Source organism: Daucus carota, chromosome 4 (assembly GCF_001625215.2).
Source record: "Daucus carota subsp. sativus chromosome 4, DH1 v3.0, whole genome shotgun sequence".
Lineage (NCBI taxonomy): Eukaryota > Viridiplantae > Streptophyta > Magnoliopsida > Apiales > Apiaceae > Daucus > Daucus carota.
Genome location: NC_030384.2, coordinates 50,793,460 through 50,809,550, shown reverse-complemented (window position 1 = coordinate 50,809,550; position 16,091 = coordinate 50,793,460). Strand labels below are relative to the sequence as shown.

Genomic DNA, 16,091 nt, shown 5'->3' with positions numbered 1-16,091 from the left:
TTTTTTCCCATTTTAAAATAAAATTGAGGAGGATCCGAGGAAAACAACCAGAGAGGCAGTGAAAATCTTCATCAAAATACTAGATTAATTTTTTGAAGTCTTCTTCCTAGCCACAGCTTAAGCTGTGGCTTCAATTCTACTCTAATCCGCTCCCCTGGTTCACATTAAACCCCTTTCAACATCAAAAGCTCCAAACTTTCTTTCATTCATTCGCAACATTCAGCATTTTACCAAAAACCCATTTTCAAGATAACGCAATATTCACAATTCCCGAGAATTTCGCGCCGTCTTATGAAAAATGGAAAGAGTTGGGGAGAGAGAGAGTTTCTTGTTCAACTACGCAGCAGAGAGACCACATGAGAGCCCTGGCAGTAGTAGTAGCAGCACTATTGTGCCAAGAAGAAGAATAAACTCTGATGATGTTGATTTTAATGATGTTTTTGGAGGGCCACCTAGGAGGTTTTCTGTTCAAACTTCTGATGGGACTACGAGTGCAGAAGATGCTATGTCCATTCGCAGTTTTAGTAGCGAAAAGCCGGTTTTCGGTGAAGAGGCTAGTGTCAATAGGAGGAAGAATCACCAGAGCAATGATTTCTTTGATGATATTTATAGAAGTGGTGATACTCTTGGAAGGGATTTTGGCACTTCTTTGCCTGCTTCTCGAATAATGAGTCCATCTCGTCCCTTGCCACCAAATTCGGAGCCTTTCGGAGCTTCACTTCCTGCTCATTTTAGGTTTGTTATATTTATAGTTTGATTCCAATTATGAAAGCTTCTGCTGTTAAATTTAGTTTCTTATCATTTATTTCGCTTTCTTTTGTTAGTTAAAGATTGGCGTCTCCTGGACTTAAGTTTGGTTTACTGCTATAAGCTAATTTCTTCCACCATGTATCCTCATTGTCTGATTCTAACATAAACTCTCATAAAAAAGTCTTGGCAGTTCTGATGACCACGTGAAATTATTGATATATTATATTTTACTCTTTTAAATTTCGTGACAAGTATTGTTTCCTTAATTCGAATCTTTCTTCCTTAATTTCTTAGATATCTGTTTCCCTTTCCAGTTCCTTAAATATCCTAAATCAAATTATCTTTGTAATTTATTACAATCAATGTTTGATAAATTCTTCTTGCATATGGAATTTCTTTTCTGCTTCCTTGTGATCATGCAGTTTTCTGTTCCTTCTGTTGTCCTCTTAGCCTTCCTGCCACATTAACCAACAGTATGGACTATCCAACATTTGTTTCGAGTAGCTCATCCAAGAAGGAAGGTAATGCGAATGGAAGAAGTTCTCCAAGTTATAATCTTTCTCGGTTTTCAAGCCAAACAATGCAAGAACAGGACCACTTTAAAAGTGATGTTTGGTCATCTAGTCATGCAAGCCCTCTGTCGAATGAATTTTCTCCAAGGAAAGAGGAATCAACATACACAGGAAAACCTAATGACACAGAAAGGAGAGGAGATTATAGTGACTTTTCAAAATCGACGGAAGCTCCAGTTTGCATAAGTGAGTTTCATTTCTCTATATACAAGTGGCCACAATATGAGATACCAGTAGTGATCCCTCTTCATCAAAGGATTAAATTAAGATCAAAAGATAAGGATAAGCCTAATAAAAGCTATAGCTCTAAAGGTAGGGCAAATGAGGACACAGTTAGCGAGTCACTACCAACTCTTACTTCCAATATATCAGTCAATTCGAAGTACTCTAAAATGCCATGTGAGGAGCTAGAAGAAGCAAACACCCTTAGTAAAGAAGAAACATTCCGCTTTCCTAAGGAAGAAGTTATAAGTCAGCCACTAGAAGCTTTGATATCAAGACGTAATATAAATGAGTCAGATGATACTGTTTTCAGTAATAAGAAAGAAGCTACTGTGTTCACAGAAGAGGTTCAGAAACCAGAGTTGAAACGTGTGCATTCAATCATACACGATCAGATTAATCAACAAGGTACAATGTGTTTTAATCTGGAATTTAAGCAAAATAAAAGTGAAATTAACCTAAAAGTTATTTTGTTGTGTGCAGGTGGAGATATTACTGGTAAGGCAGAAGGAAAAGATAATGTAGCAAAAACAGCCAAAATATCTAATTTAAATATTGGTGCTAGTAAAGTTGTTAAGGAATATGAAGTGGAAAAAATTAGTTCACATAAAAAGGAAGTGAAGAAAGCTATTAGTTCACATAAAACAGAAGTGAAGGAAGCTAGAAGCCTTGGCTCACCAAAAAATGAAACTGAAAATCTAAAAAAAGGTGGAGCTAGGGGAAAAGTCAAGGAGTTCGCGAAATTTTTTACTCAAGAATCGATTTCAAAGAAAAGAAATAATTCTGAAGCTCGAACTCAGAGCTGTAGATGGGAAGGAAATATTACTGGTACAGCAGTTAATGATGTCAGTGTTGCGCATGCTAGCACATTTGAGATGGACACTGAACTGCATTTGCCCGATGCCAGCAAACTGCCAGATGCTTCCTTTGAGGTAATTACCAATAATAATTTTATTTTTATCAATATTCCATTCAGAACAATCTGGTTTCACATTTTTTTACTTTAGAGTCACTGGAATTTATCCACAGAAGAACTAAGATCTCCCATGTCTTTTCAGGTGGTTGAAGAACTTGAACAGCAGGAGAAACAACATTTTCCTGGGAGCCCTATAATCCATAGGAGTGCAGAAAAATCTTCTAGTGAGGAGCCTAATATACATGCTGGTGAGCTGTTAATTCTGGTTCATCGTCGTTTAAGAGATGTAATTTGATATCTTTTTATATATAAGTGGGTTTATATATCTTTTTAATTATATGAAACAAAAAGGGATCATCACCCTGGAGATTATATCAATACGGAACTGTTACTACAACATATATGGACCTGATGTACTATAATCATTAAGAACAACTTTATTATGAAAGGAATTTTTACCCACCTGAAGGAAACCTGAAAACTATATTGCATCCCGCCGCTAGTCTGGCCTGTTCTAAAAAAGCGGTCTGTGCATTAATGATGTTACTGAAATTTATGATGCAAATATCCAAGGTATTTGCCCTATATGTAGTATCATTCCGACCAGGAATCATTCAGTGAACTGGAAGTGTTGTAAATTATATTAATAAAGATGGCTTAACTCTATTTTAACTATATTATCAGTAAGGCAAATATATTTGCTTATCATTATGTTGCAAAAGTTTCAGATTTTATTGTCCATTGAGCAGCATAAAGTATCAGACAAATTATTAAGTACCACGATTTAAATTGCATTGCTATTCTAATTGGACAAGTTTTGAAGTATATACTTGACAGCTATCTGATTAGGAATTTCTATGTGAAATCCTTCCCCTTCTTAGCAGAGCCGACCGCTGATGGCTCTAAATTTACTCCCGATGAAGACATAGATGATCTATCTCAAATGAATTACATGGTATGAAGTTCTTCCATCTTCCATCGATTGAGTAAATTTCATATGCCTTCTTCTTGATTGCTCTATATAGATGTCGCCAGTTCCTTCCAATATGACGTACACTGAAATATCAGATTGCACGATGCAAATTTAATCTCACCACATTAGTGTTATTTTATACTAGTTCCAATTAAAATGCAAATGATGCTTCCCATTGAGCTAGTTTACTTGCATGTTGAAACAGATAGAAGAATTATCCGAGGATCAGGTCAATCTTTCAGTGACTAGTGAAGATCACGAGACTACTAAAGTAATTTGCTTCATCTCTTGATTGCCTTTGTTTTTTGCTAAAAATTCTTGATTGCTTATATATCTACAGATATAGTAATACTAGGATTATGTTTAATGCAGGCTTTGGATGCTAAAATTTATAAATGGTCAACCGGGAAGAAAGGAAACATTCGTTCGCTGCTCTCGACTTTACAATATGTAAGAATAGAAATTTCATGTAGTTCTAAAAGCCACACATGTAGAAAGCTTGGTCTTATATCATGCTGAATTATTCTTTTGCTTGTCTTTAGCTTGGTCTTTCACACTGCATTGCTCTTTTGGTTGCTCCTTTTTATGACCGCAGTGCTTGTTTGCTTGTCTCTTATAAACTAATTCATCAAGAAAATTATATAGCCATCAATAGATTTCTTCAATGTTATTAATCAGCATCGTTTCCAATATAATTTGCTACCCTCACTTATCTCCCTTTGTTCATGTATGCATTCTATTTCTCTAATCGACCTTTGCAAGTTCTATATTTTTTCGCATACACTTCAGCATCTGTTCCACTAGCATGTACTTCTATTTACAAGCTCCCATTCTACGACGACATAGAAATGACTGGAAATTAAATGCAACATAAAGCAAGCTGGCAAGGGCAATTTCATCCAAGTGATCTTAAGTGTAGTCTTTGGTGTATAGGTAGAGAGTGTCTTACTGTAATTTCAATTTATGAAGGGAAAAAAGTTATTACACATCAGAAATACAGTTTGATACTGCTTACTCAGATATCTTTCTTCTCCTAGCTTTTGTTCTGTAGCGACCAGCCGACCAGTCATCCTTGTGTCTTCAGTTTGCATCCTACAAGATAATTGGAACAAAATCTCCTAGATTTGTATTTGTTTGCCGCATATATGTGTCTCTTTAGACCCTTTGCCAAAATGACAAAATCTTTGTGTCACAGTCACTCAAGGTCTGTGCAAATGTGTTATCGTCTTTTTTGTGTATATATACAGGTTCTATGGGCGGAGAGTGGATGGAAACCAGTTCCACTTGTGAATATAATAGAGGGAAATGGGGTGAAGAGAGCATATCAGAGGGCTATGCTCTGCCTACACCCAGATAAACTACAACAGAAAGGCGCTACTCCTCATCAAAAATACACCGCTGAAAAAGTTTTTGATATATTGCAGGTAACAATTAAACTTTATTCGGTTCAGAATGGAACTGAGCTCTCATGTGAAATTTAATCTTTCACTTGAGAAAACTAAATTCAGTACTTTAACTCTATTTTTTTTTTTTCATTTGTCAACCTTTTCTACACAGAAAACCTGTAGTTCTATATCAATATGGGAAGTAGGACATGGGTAAGATCTATATGCCGAATCCCTAAAATTATGAATATTATGAACTTTTGGATACTGATCCGGAATTAGAGATTCATGCTAAGACTAGGCAAGCATGCATGAAAGCTAAAGACACAACATTTTTACGATCTTAATATGGGGTCATAACTAGAAATATTGAAATACAGTATATGGCCTGCGAATCGGATAAGCTATACGTTGAACCGTATTACAAATTCATATCACGGAAATAAGCCACACAGAGACCTCAGTTCGTGATAAACAAGTAGTAATGAGGTTAAGTGTCTGGTTTCAATATGAAAAATCTCACTCAAACTCATGTTGGTTTCACTGTAAGAATCATAACTAAATGTCATACCCATATCCATGTCATATCGGGTATATTGACAAAATAACAGAGTCTGTAAAAGGAGAGCATAAGACTAATCTTTAAGAATCTACACTTCAAAACAACTCTTTCATTTGTTGACCTCTTTCTTTCTACCAACTGATCATAGGTATAGAACACATTCAAGGACATTTTTTAGATATAGTATAATGATATAATGATCTGTATATTATACTGTGCTATTTGGTGATACACCTATTGCTAGACCTGAGCTGTACTTTTGGTGAGCTTACCTGTTTTATAATTATATTTTGTATTTTTTTTCAAAAAAAAATTTGTCTCTACTGTGCAAATGATTGTTTTCTTCTTGGAGATTGCCATTTTGTCCCCTGCTTGCACTCATAGCTTATGTGTATTTGAAGAAAAAGCAAGCAATTTCTTGAAAGTTTCAAGAGACTCAGTTATTCCATGATAGAATTTTAATTTTTTCCCTTTTATTCAGGAGGCGTGGGATCAATTCAATTTAATAGGTTCAATTTGAGAGTGCAGAGCTATACTGGCAAGGGAAAATTTGTACAAGTGCAAATCATACAACAATTTGAACTGTACATACATATAAACAAATATAATCTGTTTGTGTATATAGTTTTGTATTTCTTGTTCATTCATGTACAGCAATTGCACCATGCAGTTGGAGTATCAGTTTATTAAGTCAACGTAAGCATACTACACAACAAAAAAACAACTAATATAATGTAAAAAAGCTCAAAAGAAATGTTCGAATACGTATTTAAATTTCCGCAACTAATTTTCCGCTTAACGATGGGTGCTGGGTGCAATATACTTTGACTACATACTCCCATTTGAGTTGCGAATAATTTCCATGGCACATATTATCATCAAAATTACACATGATATCCATGTTTTTTGATTTTGTTAAAAATCATGATTTTCGTGAATACTTAACAAGCTTTTGGAGTAAAATATAATTCGCAGAGACAGCAGCACCACTCGTGCTTGCTTTACTTTGGCAACTACATCAACAAGTGGACACATGCATTAGTACTACTTTAGTAAATATAATACTCAAACCTTGGACAAGAGAAGCGATGAGATAAATAAAAAAACTAGATTAAACTCTTATACTTGCTGGTACTTACTTTTCCCCTACATTAATAAGAAATGTGCCTTTTGTTTATGTTCATTTACTTTATATTTGCAGATAATATATTACTTTGTAGTCTAGTTGAAGTGTCAATTATTAAAAGATATTCTTCAACAAAATATAAATCTTTCTTTATAGTAGGGTCTTGGATTATATTTTGTTGAATGTATCATTTACATATGATAGAGAGTTGGTTTTACAGATGTGGACTTCTCATAATCTTGGTTACAGCAATTTTTACACAGGTAAAATTGCAAAAGCAAGAATCTTTTCTTTCTTTTTTTTCATACTATGATTTTTCATGTATTGTTGTTCAGCTGCTTGTTTGATAGTACATTTTACATCCATAAAGAGAAATATAAGAATGAAAATGAAAATATGGAAAGATAGAGTGGTGGGGACTTGAGTCACTTTCCATGACTTGGGTTTATGTCTTTACTCTAGTTTGGTTATCTTGATTTAATATGTCTAAAAATGTTGGGCTTACAAACGGGGGTCTGTAAATTTCAAGATTTGTTACTTGGGATTTGCAGGAAAATGAACGTGTGTGTGTTTGTGTGTCTTTAATTATTGATGGGACTCTACTCCACCTAGCTTTAGCTGCTTTCTTTTACACACCACCATCTGCTTCTTGTGATATTTCCTTCTTTTTTAGCATGCTTGCCCTCTCAGTTTCTTCCAAATTCTTGATTTTGCCCTTCACTTTTCTTATCATGGCTATCCATTTCTAACTTGTAAGTCCTTCTCTCTCCTATCATATACATGTGTGTATATACACATCTTTTTGCTTTGGATTGTTCTTTTTGTTTTCTTGTTTCTTGGTTTAATATACAATATATCTGCATATAATGTGTAATTTATTCTCTGGGGTTTGTTAAATCTCTTGTTTCTTTTTTGCATCTTTCACTTTCTTCCATGGGCTGTTTGTTAACTTGTTCCGGTCATTCTTTGTATGCAAGATCTGAAATGACACTGCAAAAGTCTTTTAGATTAATTTAATTCCCATGACATGAGTTGAAATTCTTGGTTTTAGGATTTTGAGTTGTCTAATGTTTGTTGATTTTGGGAACGATGAGCATCTGAATTGAAGATTTGGAGTATACCTGTGTGTGCAAAGGTTCTGAATCCAGTTGCGATGTTCATATATTAAAATTCTTTTACACCGCTTATGAAAGTTACAAGTTTAGGACTTTTGCTGTGCTAACATAAGGTGTTTTCGGGTTTTTCTGGTTCAGAGGATCCTAATTTAGGTAATCTGGTTATCAATGGCACAGTAGTTTTGTATTGAGGCATCTGTGTAAAAATCTGAAATTTTTCTCCACCAGTTCCAAAAGTATTAAAGTGTTCTTCAATACTGAAAGAAGTAGTTTTGTATTGAGACATCAAATTTCAAATAACTGCATTTGATTGCTATGTGACAATATATGCTTATACTGTCTATTTGAATTGGCATACATTATTGATTCTTCATGTCTGCTTGTAAGTTGTATATTCAGAAACTGAAAGCATATGTAACTATAGTATGTTTTTCAGGGAACAACCCTTAAGTATTGACTACAGGAAATTTATAATAGTGTTTCATGCCTTTTAGTTTCAATATAAAACTCAAAATTATAATGAGAATGAACAATCAGTTAAGCTAGACTATCTTCATAACCATTAGAAGACCTTAATTGGATTAAAAGATACAAAACACACTTAAATACAAAGTTATGGTTTCCCACTCATGCTATAATCAGTTTTCTTTATTATTGTGAATAGGATATGTGCTGACTCTTGTATAAACAAAAATCTTGATTATTTTTATATGTATGTAACAGCGCAAGGTCAAAGTCAAACTCAGTTGAACCTGATTAGTGTGTGATGCATTTTTATTATATAATAATGAAAGAAGTGCTTGAAAGTGTCAGTGGAAGATGCTGTGTGATCAACTTCTCCAACAGACTCCATTATTCATGATGAAACTAATAAAAATTTATCTTTTTTAGATGTTTAAAAACGTGGTCAGTAGAGTAATGTTGCTTATGTGGATTAATAAAGATGAGACTGATTGCAATGATGGTAATATGCTGACTTTGCTCCATATATTTAGAGCCCCCTGCAAAATATAGTTGACCTCCAAATAATAGCAGAACTAAGTATATATTCGAAAGCATGCCTGGAATGTGTCATATAAGACATTAACATGTCAGCTCTTACCATAGTACAGATTATTTTCAAATGAGGGAGCTTCTTATCGAAGAATTATGCTACTTAAGCTCATTTGTTTTGCTGATACTGAGTTAAGCCACTTAAGATCATTTGTCTTGCTGATCAATGTATAACCATATACCTTCACATGCGTATCTAGTATATAACCCCTCTTCGTGGTTTGATTCTTTTAGTGTTTTTTCTTATGTAGTTTTATGATTATATACTTATTGAATGTGCTGGATGCCTGTAGGTATTGATTGACCTGTGTTTTTTTAACTAGACACCATGAAATTTGGAGTAAAGAAGGGATGGAAGTCAGTAGTACCTCTCCGCTTGCAAGGGAAATCAAATCTACATTTTTGTTTGTTCCCCAAGGTGAAATCTAATTATGGTTCGGGCAGTACACCAGTGTATCTCAATGTATATGACTTGACACCCCTGAATGGTTATGCCTATTGGGCGGGATTTGGTATTTTTCACTCCGGCGTTGAAGGTAGGGTCCTACGTTTCCTTTATTGTCTTTTTCATTAGGTCAATTATTTGAAACCCCTTCTTACTAATACTGATATATACCCTTCAAACTGCACACACATCTTTCCGCGTGTCTTCAAGGAAAATCAAAGTCTCACATTCTCATTTACATGTTGAACTAGTAACTAGAGAGGATAGTGGGAACAGTTAAGTACAAGCGGGTGGTTTGTTATAGTTTGTTATATACTCGTCTGATACCTTAGTTTTCTGAAATACTTTTCATCGTTGAAATTAAGATATGAGTAATACAGTGTTGGCGAAGGACATTAAAACTTCTCCTCAATCATTATGGTGTAGTAGGACCCTCAAATTGTCCCCAAGTGACCATTAATTTCAACTGTTGAAAGCTTCTTCTCCCACTAAGCAAAGGAAACAGAAAAAAATTAACTTAATACTTCCCGAGGATGTTCAGTGGGCTAAAGATCATTATCATCTCAGTGCAAATTATTTTTATACAAATGATGAAGAATTGAAGGTTTATGCTATCTAATTACTTGCACATGCATGGTATATATACCTGTGTAATTGTTGCATACCTACAAAAATGAAAAGATTATCATTCTTACATGTTTTTGACAGTTCATGGCGTAGAGTATGCTTTTGGAGCACATGACTATCCAACTAGTGGTGTATTTGAAGTTGAGCCTCGTCAATGCCCAGGCTTCAAATTTAGAAAGACCATATTCATTGGGACTACATGTTTGGACCCTGTACAGGTTAGGGAATTCATTGAGCATCATGCAGCAAGCTACAATGGTGATTCATATCATTTAATTGTCAAGAACTGCAACCATTTTTGCAAGGACATCTGCTACAAATTGACTGGGAAGGACATCCCTAAATGGGTGAATCGACTTGCAAAACTAGGTACTCCTTGCACTCACTTAAGACTCTAATTAGTTCGTAGTGCCACACAAGTCAAATTGTTTGCTGTGTATGCTAACTCCTCCAATATTATATTGACTTCCTGCAAATTTAAAGAACATCTCGGCTTCCTAGTTTTTGCAGTTCTGCGAAACCAACCTTCTAACTTGTGGAAGTTGCCTCATTATTTACAGTTTCTGAAATGTGAATAATAACACGTATCCAATGATCTTTACAGTAATATACTTGATCACCTTTACAACCTGTGAAGTCCTTTGTTTGCCTCCAGTGATGCTCTGTCATATTTTTGCTTTGTCATATTCAGTTCCTTTTCTTTCTTATTGACCTTTTTTTGATAAATATCAAGTTCTCTAATCTTGAACTAAAAAATTTAATTGAGCCGAATAAATAGACACATCATTTCATGCTTGGTAATCGGGATGTTTGACGCTGGGCAGTATTAACAAGAGCTCAAGCTGGAGCAGACATGGTTTTAATTAAGTACAACCATATGCTTTCGTTGCCTATTACTTGTCCATCATGGCCCCCTTTCTATCAGTTATAATCAGTACTCAATATTATAACTACCATTATAACTTATATTGGTGGTAAAAATTGGCACATCAAAATGTGGTGCCTACACTTACAGCAGTTGGGATGCCTTTAATGATTTTATGGTTCCATCTTTCTTGTTTTAGGTTCAGTGTTCAATTTCATGTTACCAGAGGCCCTTAGAATAACAGCGGTTGAACATGACCCCAATTGCCAACCATTTGAAAACGAAAAGAGAAGGCTGAGAAGTGGTTTTAGTTGCCTCTCTTCCATCTCAATGAGGCAGAAACAGTTGTCGACATCTTCATTGTTCTTACAGTCACCGTTGAAAGGCTGTTTACCACAGCGGGAAGTAAGACAGTCCAACAATGCTTCACCAAACGAAAGGTAAGACTTATACAAGGGTGAACAAGTTCAATTCATCTTCACAACGGAGAATTAATATTTATGAGCTTGCATTGAAAGGTTGGCAGAATCATTAGCCCCCTCCTTTAGGAGTCGTATTCATTCTTGTCTGGGAATTTTCCTTGTTAAATATGGTTTCTTGCCCTGTAAAATGCTCCCCCTCAATCTATTATTGAGACTAAATGATGCACAAAGTGTATATGAGTTGGCTATAATTTACTCTCTACTAGTTGTAGCGTGGCTCTTATCAACTTACTAACAAGCCAGTTGTTGGGCTCTTATAATCCATTATGTTTCTAAATGGACCAGATTCTCAATCAAAAAATGGCCTTTATGTTATGCATCAAGCTTGTAACTCGAAACAGCTTAAAAGAAGAAAAAACGTTGGCTTCTAATACAAAATTCTAGTATAAAAATGGAGCTAAACCGAATAATCTCATAAATTTAACTGCCTAATTTAATTTTCAGCCTTGGGCCCCTTGGGGAAGCATGCAGAGCCCACTGGCACAGAAAATAAATGTACCTAGCTCTGGCCGTTTTATGGGCCATGACGACAGAGCGTTGTCTATATAACCTCTTCTTGGCCTAATAATGTAAATGGGTCTCTTGGACCCAATATCACTAGTTTCGATGTACTCTGAACCTGGGCCTGGGTAGTGGGGTGGGGATGAGTTTGCCCAGCCTGCAGGAGAACAGGACCGCAGGGATCATGGTCCCCACAAGAAAAATATCCACATATAATATACAAAAATTCACACATATATAGCATCATCTTAAAAACTTAATTTCAACTTGTTCTTTTTTGGGAATATTCATTAATAATTAGATTCTGGGACTTGTTGTATTTGTGAGATGAAACAAAGAGAGAGCATAGGAGATGGCTGCCCATGTTTATAAAATTGCATATACAGGTATGGTATCGGCGTATCGGCGTAATGTATGATAGGACCCCCTTTGGCCTCTATTATTAAAGCAGGGTCATAAATTTTAGATACATTGAAGCTTGTACAGTGGGAGGAGGGTACATAATAGATTTTGGTCCATTAAATTATCATACCATAATAATAATAATAATAAATGTTATACAAGGCAGGCACATGCAGCAAATGACAAGAAACAATGAAAATTAAAGGGTTGGGTCTGAAAAGTTGTGAAAAGGACCAGGCCCCTCCACTCCATCCAGACCAGGCCCATCTCATTATGACTACTCACCGAATAATACTCCTACTACTCATTCTTCTCTTCTCCTCTCCTGCTTATCTTCTGCTTTCTTTTCATTTTTAATTCCACATGTCACTCGCCTTCCCCCATCTTTCTTTTCATTTTCATTTTCAATTTCCTCACCCACCTGATCGTGTTCGTAATCATGTCAATGTTTTAGCCTCATCGTGTTCGTAAACATGTCTCACGCAAATTCCAAAATAGAGCAAGGCCCACATTTGATGTATGGAGTTAAGAGTCTTTTATATCGTTCCTTTGAGATTAGCAATGGATGTCATATAACAACAGAAACCAAAATGATACTTAATTCACTTCATAATTGGTATAGTAGACAAAGTTTTAGCAGACAATAATTGGCATTGATTACAAACCCTAGTACATTTCTCTCTTACAATTTAGCATCCTTAGAATCGCGATGACCTGAAACAAACAGTACAGTCCTGTCTCATCATCGCGGATGGATATATGGATGCTACATCTATAAAGAGCCTGCTATCGACATGGTGCGCTTGCGGAAAGGCCGTTGTCCCCCCGTAATATAAGCAGGCTCTGTTCTTAATTACACTGCAAACAGAACCTAATAACAGAGAAAACATGACAGTATAACCCATGACAACTTAAAGACACAAATCTAAATTTTACTTGACACTCTTGCAAAGAAAAACCTTCTTTACCAGATAAACAAGTCTTTCACAATCAAACCAACATCGCCTCGGACTTGAAAATCAGTTGGACAACTCAGCATACCAAATCCGAAACCAACGGGACGTGATCAAATGTTTTAGGACATAAGATTCGACTCACCAATGTCTCTAATCATTGCATTCCCCCACTTCCCAGTGTCAGCTCCAAATCATCTAACCCCACTTCATGAATCCTCTCCCCTTCCCATGCCTTCACCGCTTCTCTCTCAAACTCAAAATCGATGCCTTTTCCTTTGTCAAGGACAGCCTTTTGGGAAGAGATGTTCTCTGTTGTAGGCTTCATGAGATTAAAAGTCGGAGATGTTGGACCCCCACTGGGTGCATATGATTTAAAGCTCATCCATTGTCCTGAATCTACAGTCGAGGAATCAGATTCATCACATTCTGGTATGGTAGCTGGAGGAGGGATACGTTGACCACGAGTTGGACTGGCCGGGGCAGAAACCGCTAGAAAGGGGAAACTCAAGGAGGCAGATTGTTTGGCAATGGACTCCCAATTGAAGTTATGCATAGAAATCCGCGTGGCTGATGATGAAAGAGGCGGGGTTACAGGTGCACTGTTTGAAATCCGGAGGGGAGGGAGAGATGATGGGTTGGAGTAACGCATGAACGAAAAAGGATTGGATGACATGTGAGGTTCAAGCCTAGACGGACTTGGGAAGGAAGAGGAAGTGGGACTGGGTTGATATGAAGGAATAGGACTGGGAAAGGACGAAGATGGTGGACTTGGACGACGTGAAGAACATGGCGTGGTGTTGTTTGAAGTACCACCAATATCCATCGATGCAATGTCGATTGAGGGTGGTCTTGATCCCTGAATCACATATTAAATCAAACAGTATTAGACCATCAGTATGTACCACAGAACATCATAAAATGATCACATGGCAACCCGAAACAAACATTGGAGATGCACAACACTTCTTGGGCAGGAAAAAGAAAGAATTTAACTTGATAAGCATTAAAACAAAGCCTTTTCTTCAAATTCTGTTGATAAACAAAAGAATTCAACTTAATAAGTAATAAATAAAAAAAAAAAAAACTTAATTCAAATTCCGCTTATACTAGCTCCTCCCAAACAGATACTCCTAGATTACTAAATACTAATTCACCACGGAATCCCTAAATCAAGAATAAGTTGAAGAATCAAAGAAACAGTAAAAATCAAGAAAAGCCCCAGATTAATAGTGCACAGATCTAGTGTGAAATCACCCAATCAACACAAGAAAAATGCAGATGAAGCAAAGATATATATCCAAGAAAAGAAAAAGAAGCCGAAATAAAAAGATGGGTTGAAGAAACAGAGAAAAAGAAAAGACCTTTGGGTAAGTAGTGCCATCAGGCTCAACAGTCCAGCCAGCCTGAGCACAAAGAGCTTTCAAAACCTCATTATTATCACAGTGCTTAGGGAGATTAAAATTGCCTTGAGCTCTCAACCCAGCATATATCTTAGCTGCAATAGCCCTTCTCCTCCTCTCTCTCCTCCTGTTATTCTCTCTCTCCCTCCACGACGGCTTCCGCCTCCCTCCACCTCCACCTCCACCGCCGGCAGATGAAGCAGGGGACTCGCCTTCCCAGTTCATCATCTTCCCTCTGAGTAGTGTCTTAACATAAAGACCCCCACACAATTGTTTGTTGCCTTAATAAAAAAGAAGGATGAATGTATATATAGGTGTATGTATGTATAAGTGTGGGGGCGCGTTGTGGTGTTGTGTTGTGTTGCTTTTACTCACGAGGAATACACCCCCTTCCTCCCCTTTTTCTCCCTTTTTTCTTATTTTTCCGTTTACTAGTTGAAAAGCCGCGCGTTGCGGCGGGTTATAAAAATTATATTAATAATTAAAAATTAATATTTGCAGGATAAAATAAATTTTATATTATAAAAATTTTGATGTAATACCAATACTAATATATAAAATTGCAAAATTGGATTATAATTTATGGTGAAAAAATAAAAATAAATTACATGTAATTAACAATTTAAACCACGACGAATCTTAATTTTATTTGTGGTTTTTTTTTTGGAAATGTAAACATGATCTTAATGTAAACATTGTCACCTTTCTCCAATTTTTTTGGATTGATTGTGCACAAAAACATCTAACTTAAATCCGTGAGATAGCGATCTATAACTACCCTTACTTGTAACAACTTTTATTTTTTAATACTGTATAAACAGCCTTCACTTAAAAGTTGCTTAACGGAGCAAACAGATAATGCATGAATAATATTTTCATGTATACAAAGTAAATCATATAAAAATTAACAACAACAAACATGTCCGATAAACAAAACAAATATTATAAAAGAATAACCAACAAACATACATGACCAATACTTAATTTATTAATATCATCCATCAAGATCATGTTTAAGACTGTTCTTCTCCCGTATTTGGATTTATCAACACCCACATAGCGGTCTATAACTACCTTTGCTTGCAACAATCTTTATTTTTTTTAATACCGTATAAACAGCCTTCACTTATCATTGCAGAAGAACGACACCACCGAGTTAGAAATCGAGCAAGAGAACTATCACCAAAGAGAGGCAGGATTGTGATATTGAGAGAGAGTAGGTTCTGTTTAGATGATCCAAAATCTTACGACCTATAGGGGTATTTATAGATGTAGAGAGACTTGTGTGCTACTCTTTCCCATAATTAAATAATCTGAAATAAAATCAGATTAAAACTTTCAAACTGCTATATTCCATAAATAATCTGAAACAAAATCTGATTCTGAAACTTGCTTCCAATATATTCGGAACTAAAAAAGATAGTTCTAATTTTTGATATTTTTCATTCGAAAATTCCAGAAAATTAGAAAAATAGAACGGAGCGATGTGAGAGGCGCCACCTACACGCCTCTCGCTTCTCCTTTATATAGAAACAAAATCAAATTAAAACTTTTAAACTATTATATTCCATAAATAATCTGAAACAAAATCAGATTCCGAAACTTACTTTTAATATATCCGAAACTAAAAAGGATAGTTCTAATTTTTAAATAATCTAAAACAAAATCAGATTCTGAAACTTACTTTTAATATATCCAAAACTGAAAAAGGTAGTTCTAATTTTTGATATTTTTCATCC

The 16,091-nt window shown here is 35.6% G+C and overlaps 3 protein-coding genes across 10 annotated transcripts; 2 read left to right on the top strand and 1 right to left on the bottom strand.

Moving 5' to 3' along the window:
* The first annotated feature begins 56 nt into the window (after positions 1-56).
* LOC108218496 (J domain-containing protein required for chloroplast accumulation response 1-like) lies at positions 57-6,023 on the top strand. 5 transcript variants are annotated; one of them, XM_017391461.2, is made up of 9 exons: positions 58-735; positions 1,201-1,952; positions 2,028-2,476; positions 2,603-2,708; positions 3,345-3,415; positions 3,639-3,704; positions 3,806-3,883; positions 4,681-4,857; positions 4,991-5,834. In XM_017391461.2, the coding sequence occupies exons 1-9, from the start codon at positions 299-301 to the stop codon at positions 5,033-5,035; spliced, it is 2,181 nt and encodes a 726-aa protein (XP_017246950.1). In that variant the 5' UTR covers positions 58-298; the 3' UTR covers positions 5,036-5,834. The 5 variants fall into 5 exon arrangements, with proteins under 5 accessions (XP_063948807.1, XP_017246950.1, XP_017246949.1 ...); XM_017391460.2 differs by having other exon boundaries at positions 3,342-3,415; XM_064092736.1 differs by lacking the exon at positions 4,991-5,834 and adding an exon at positions 5,862-6,023 and having other exon boundaries at positions 60-735.
* A 918-nt stretch (positions 6,024-6,941) lies between these two features.
* LOC108218498 (deSI-like protein At4g17486) lies at positions 6,942-11,370 on the top strand. 4 transcript variants are annotated; one of them, XM_064092738.1, is made up of 5 exons: positions 6,942-7,258; positions 8,345-8,585; positions 8,998-9,210; positions 9,828-10,115; positions 10,811-11,370. In XM_064092738.1, the coding sequence occupies exons 2-5, from the start codon at positions 8,513-8,515 to the stop codon at positions 11,053-11,055; spliced, it is 819 nt and encodes a 272-aa protein (XP_063948808.1). In that variant the 5' UTR covers positions 6,942-7,258; positions 8,345-8,512; the 3' UTR covers positions 11,056-11,370. The 4 variants fall into 4 exon arrangements, with proteins under 4 accessions (XP_063948808.1, XP_017246954.1, XP_017246953.1 ...); XM_017391465.2 differs by lacking the exon at positions 8,345-8,585 and having other exon boundaries at positions 6,948-7,258; XM_017391464.2 differs by lacking the exon at positions 8,345-8,585 and having other exon boundaries at positions 6,951-7,258; positions 8,968-9,210.
* A 1,199-nt stretch (positions 11,371-12,569) lies between these two features.
* On the bottom strand, positions 12,570-14,739 carry LOC108219018 (protein BRASSINAZOLE-RESISTANT 1). Its single transcript, XM_017392247.2, has 2 exons — positions 14,314-14,739; positions 12,570-13,808 (listed from the first exon to the last, which is right to left on the bottom strand). The coding sequence occupies exons 1-2, from the start codon at positions 14,578-14,580 to the stop codon at positions 13,107-13,109; spliced, it is 969 nt and encodes a 322-aa protein (XP_017247736.1). The 5' UTR covers positions 14,581-14,739; the 3' UTR covers positions 12,570-13,106.
* Positions 14,740-16,091: the final 1,352 nt, after the last annotated feature.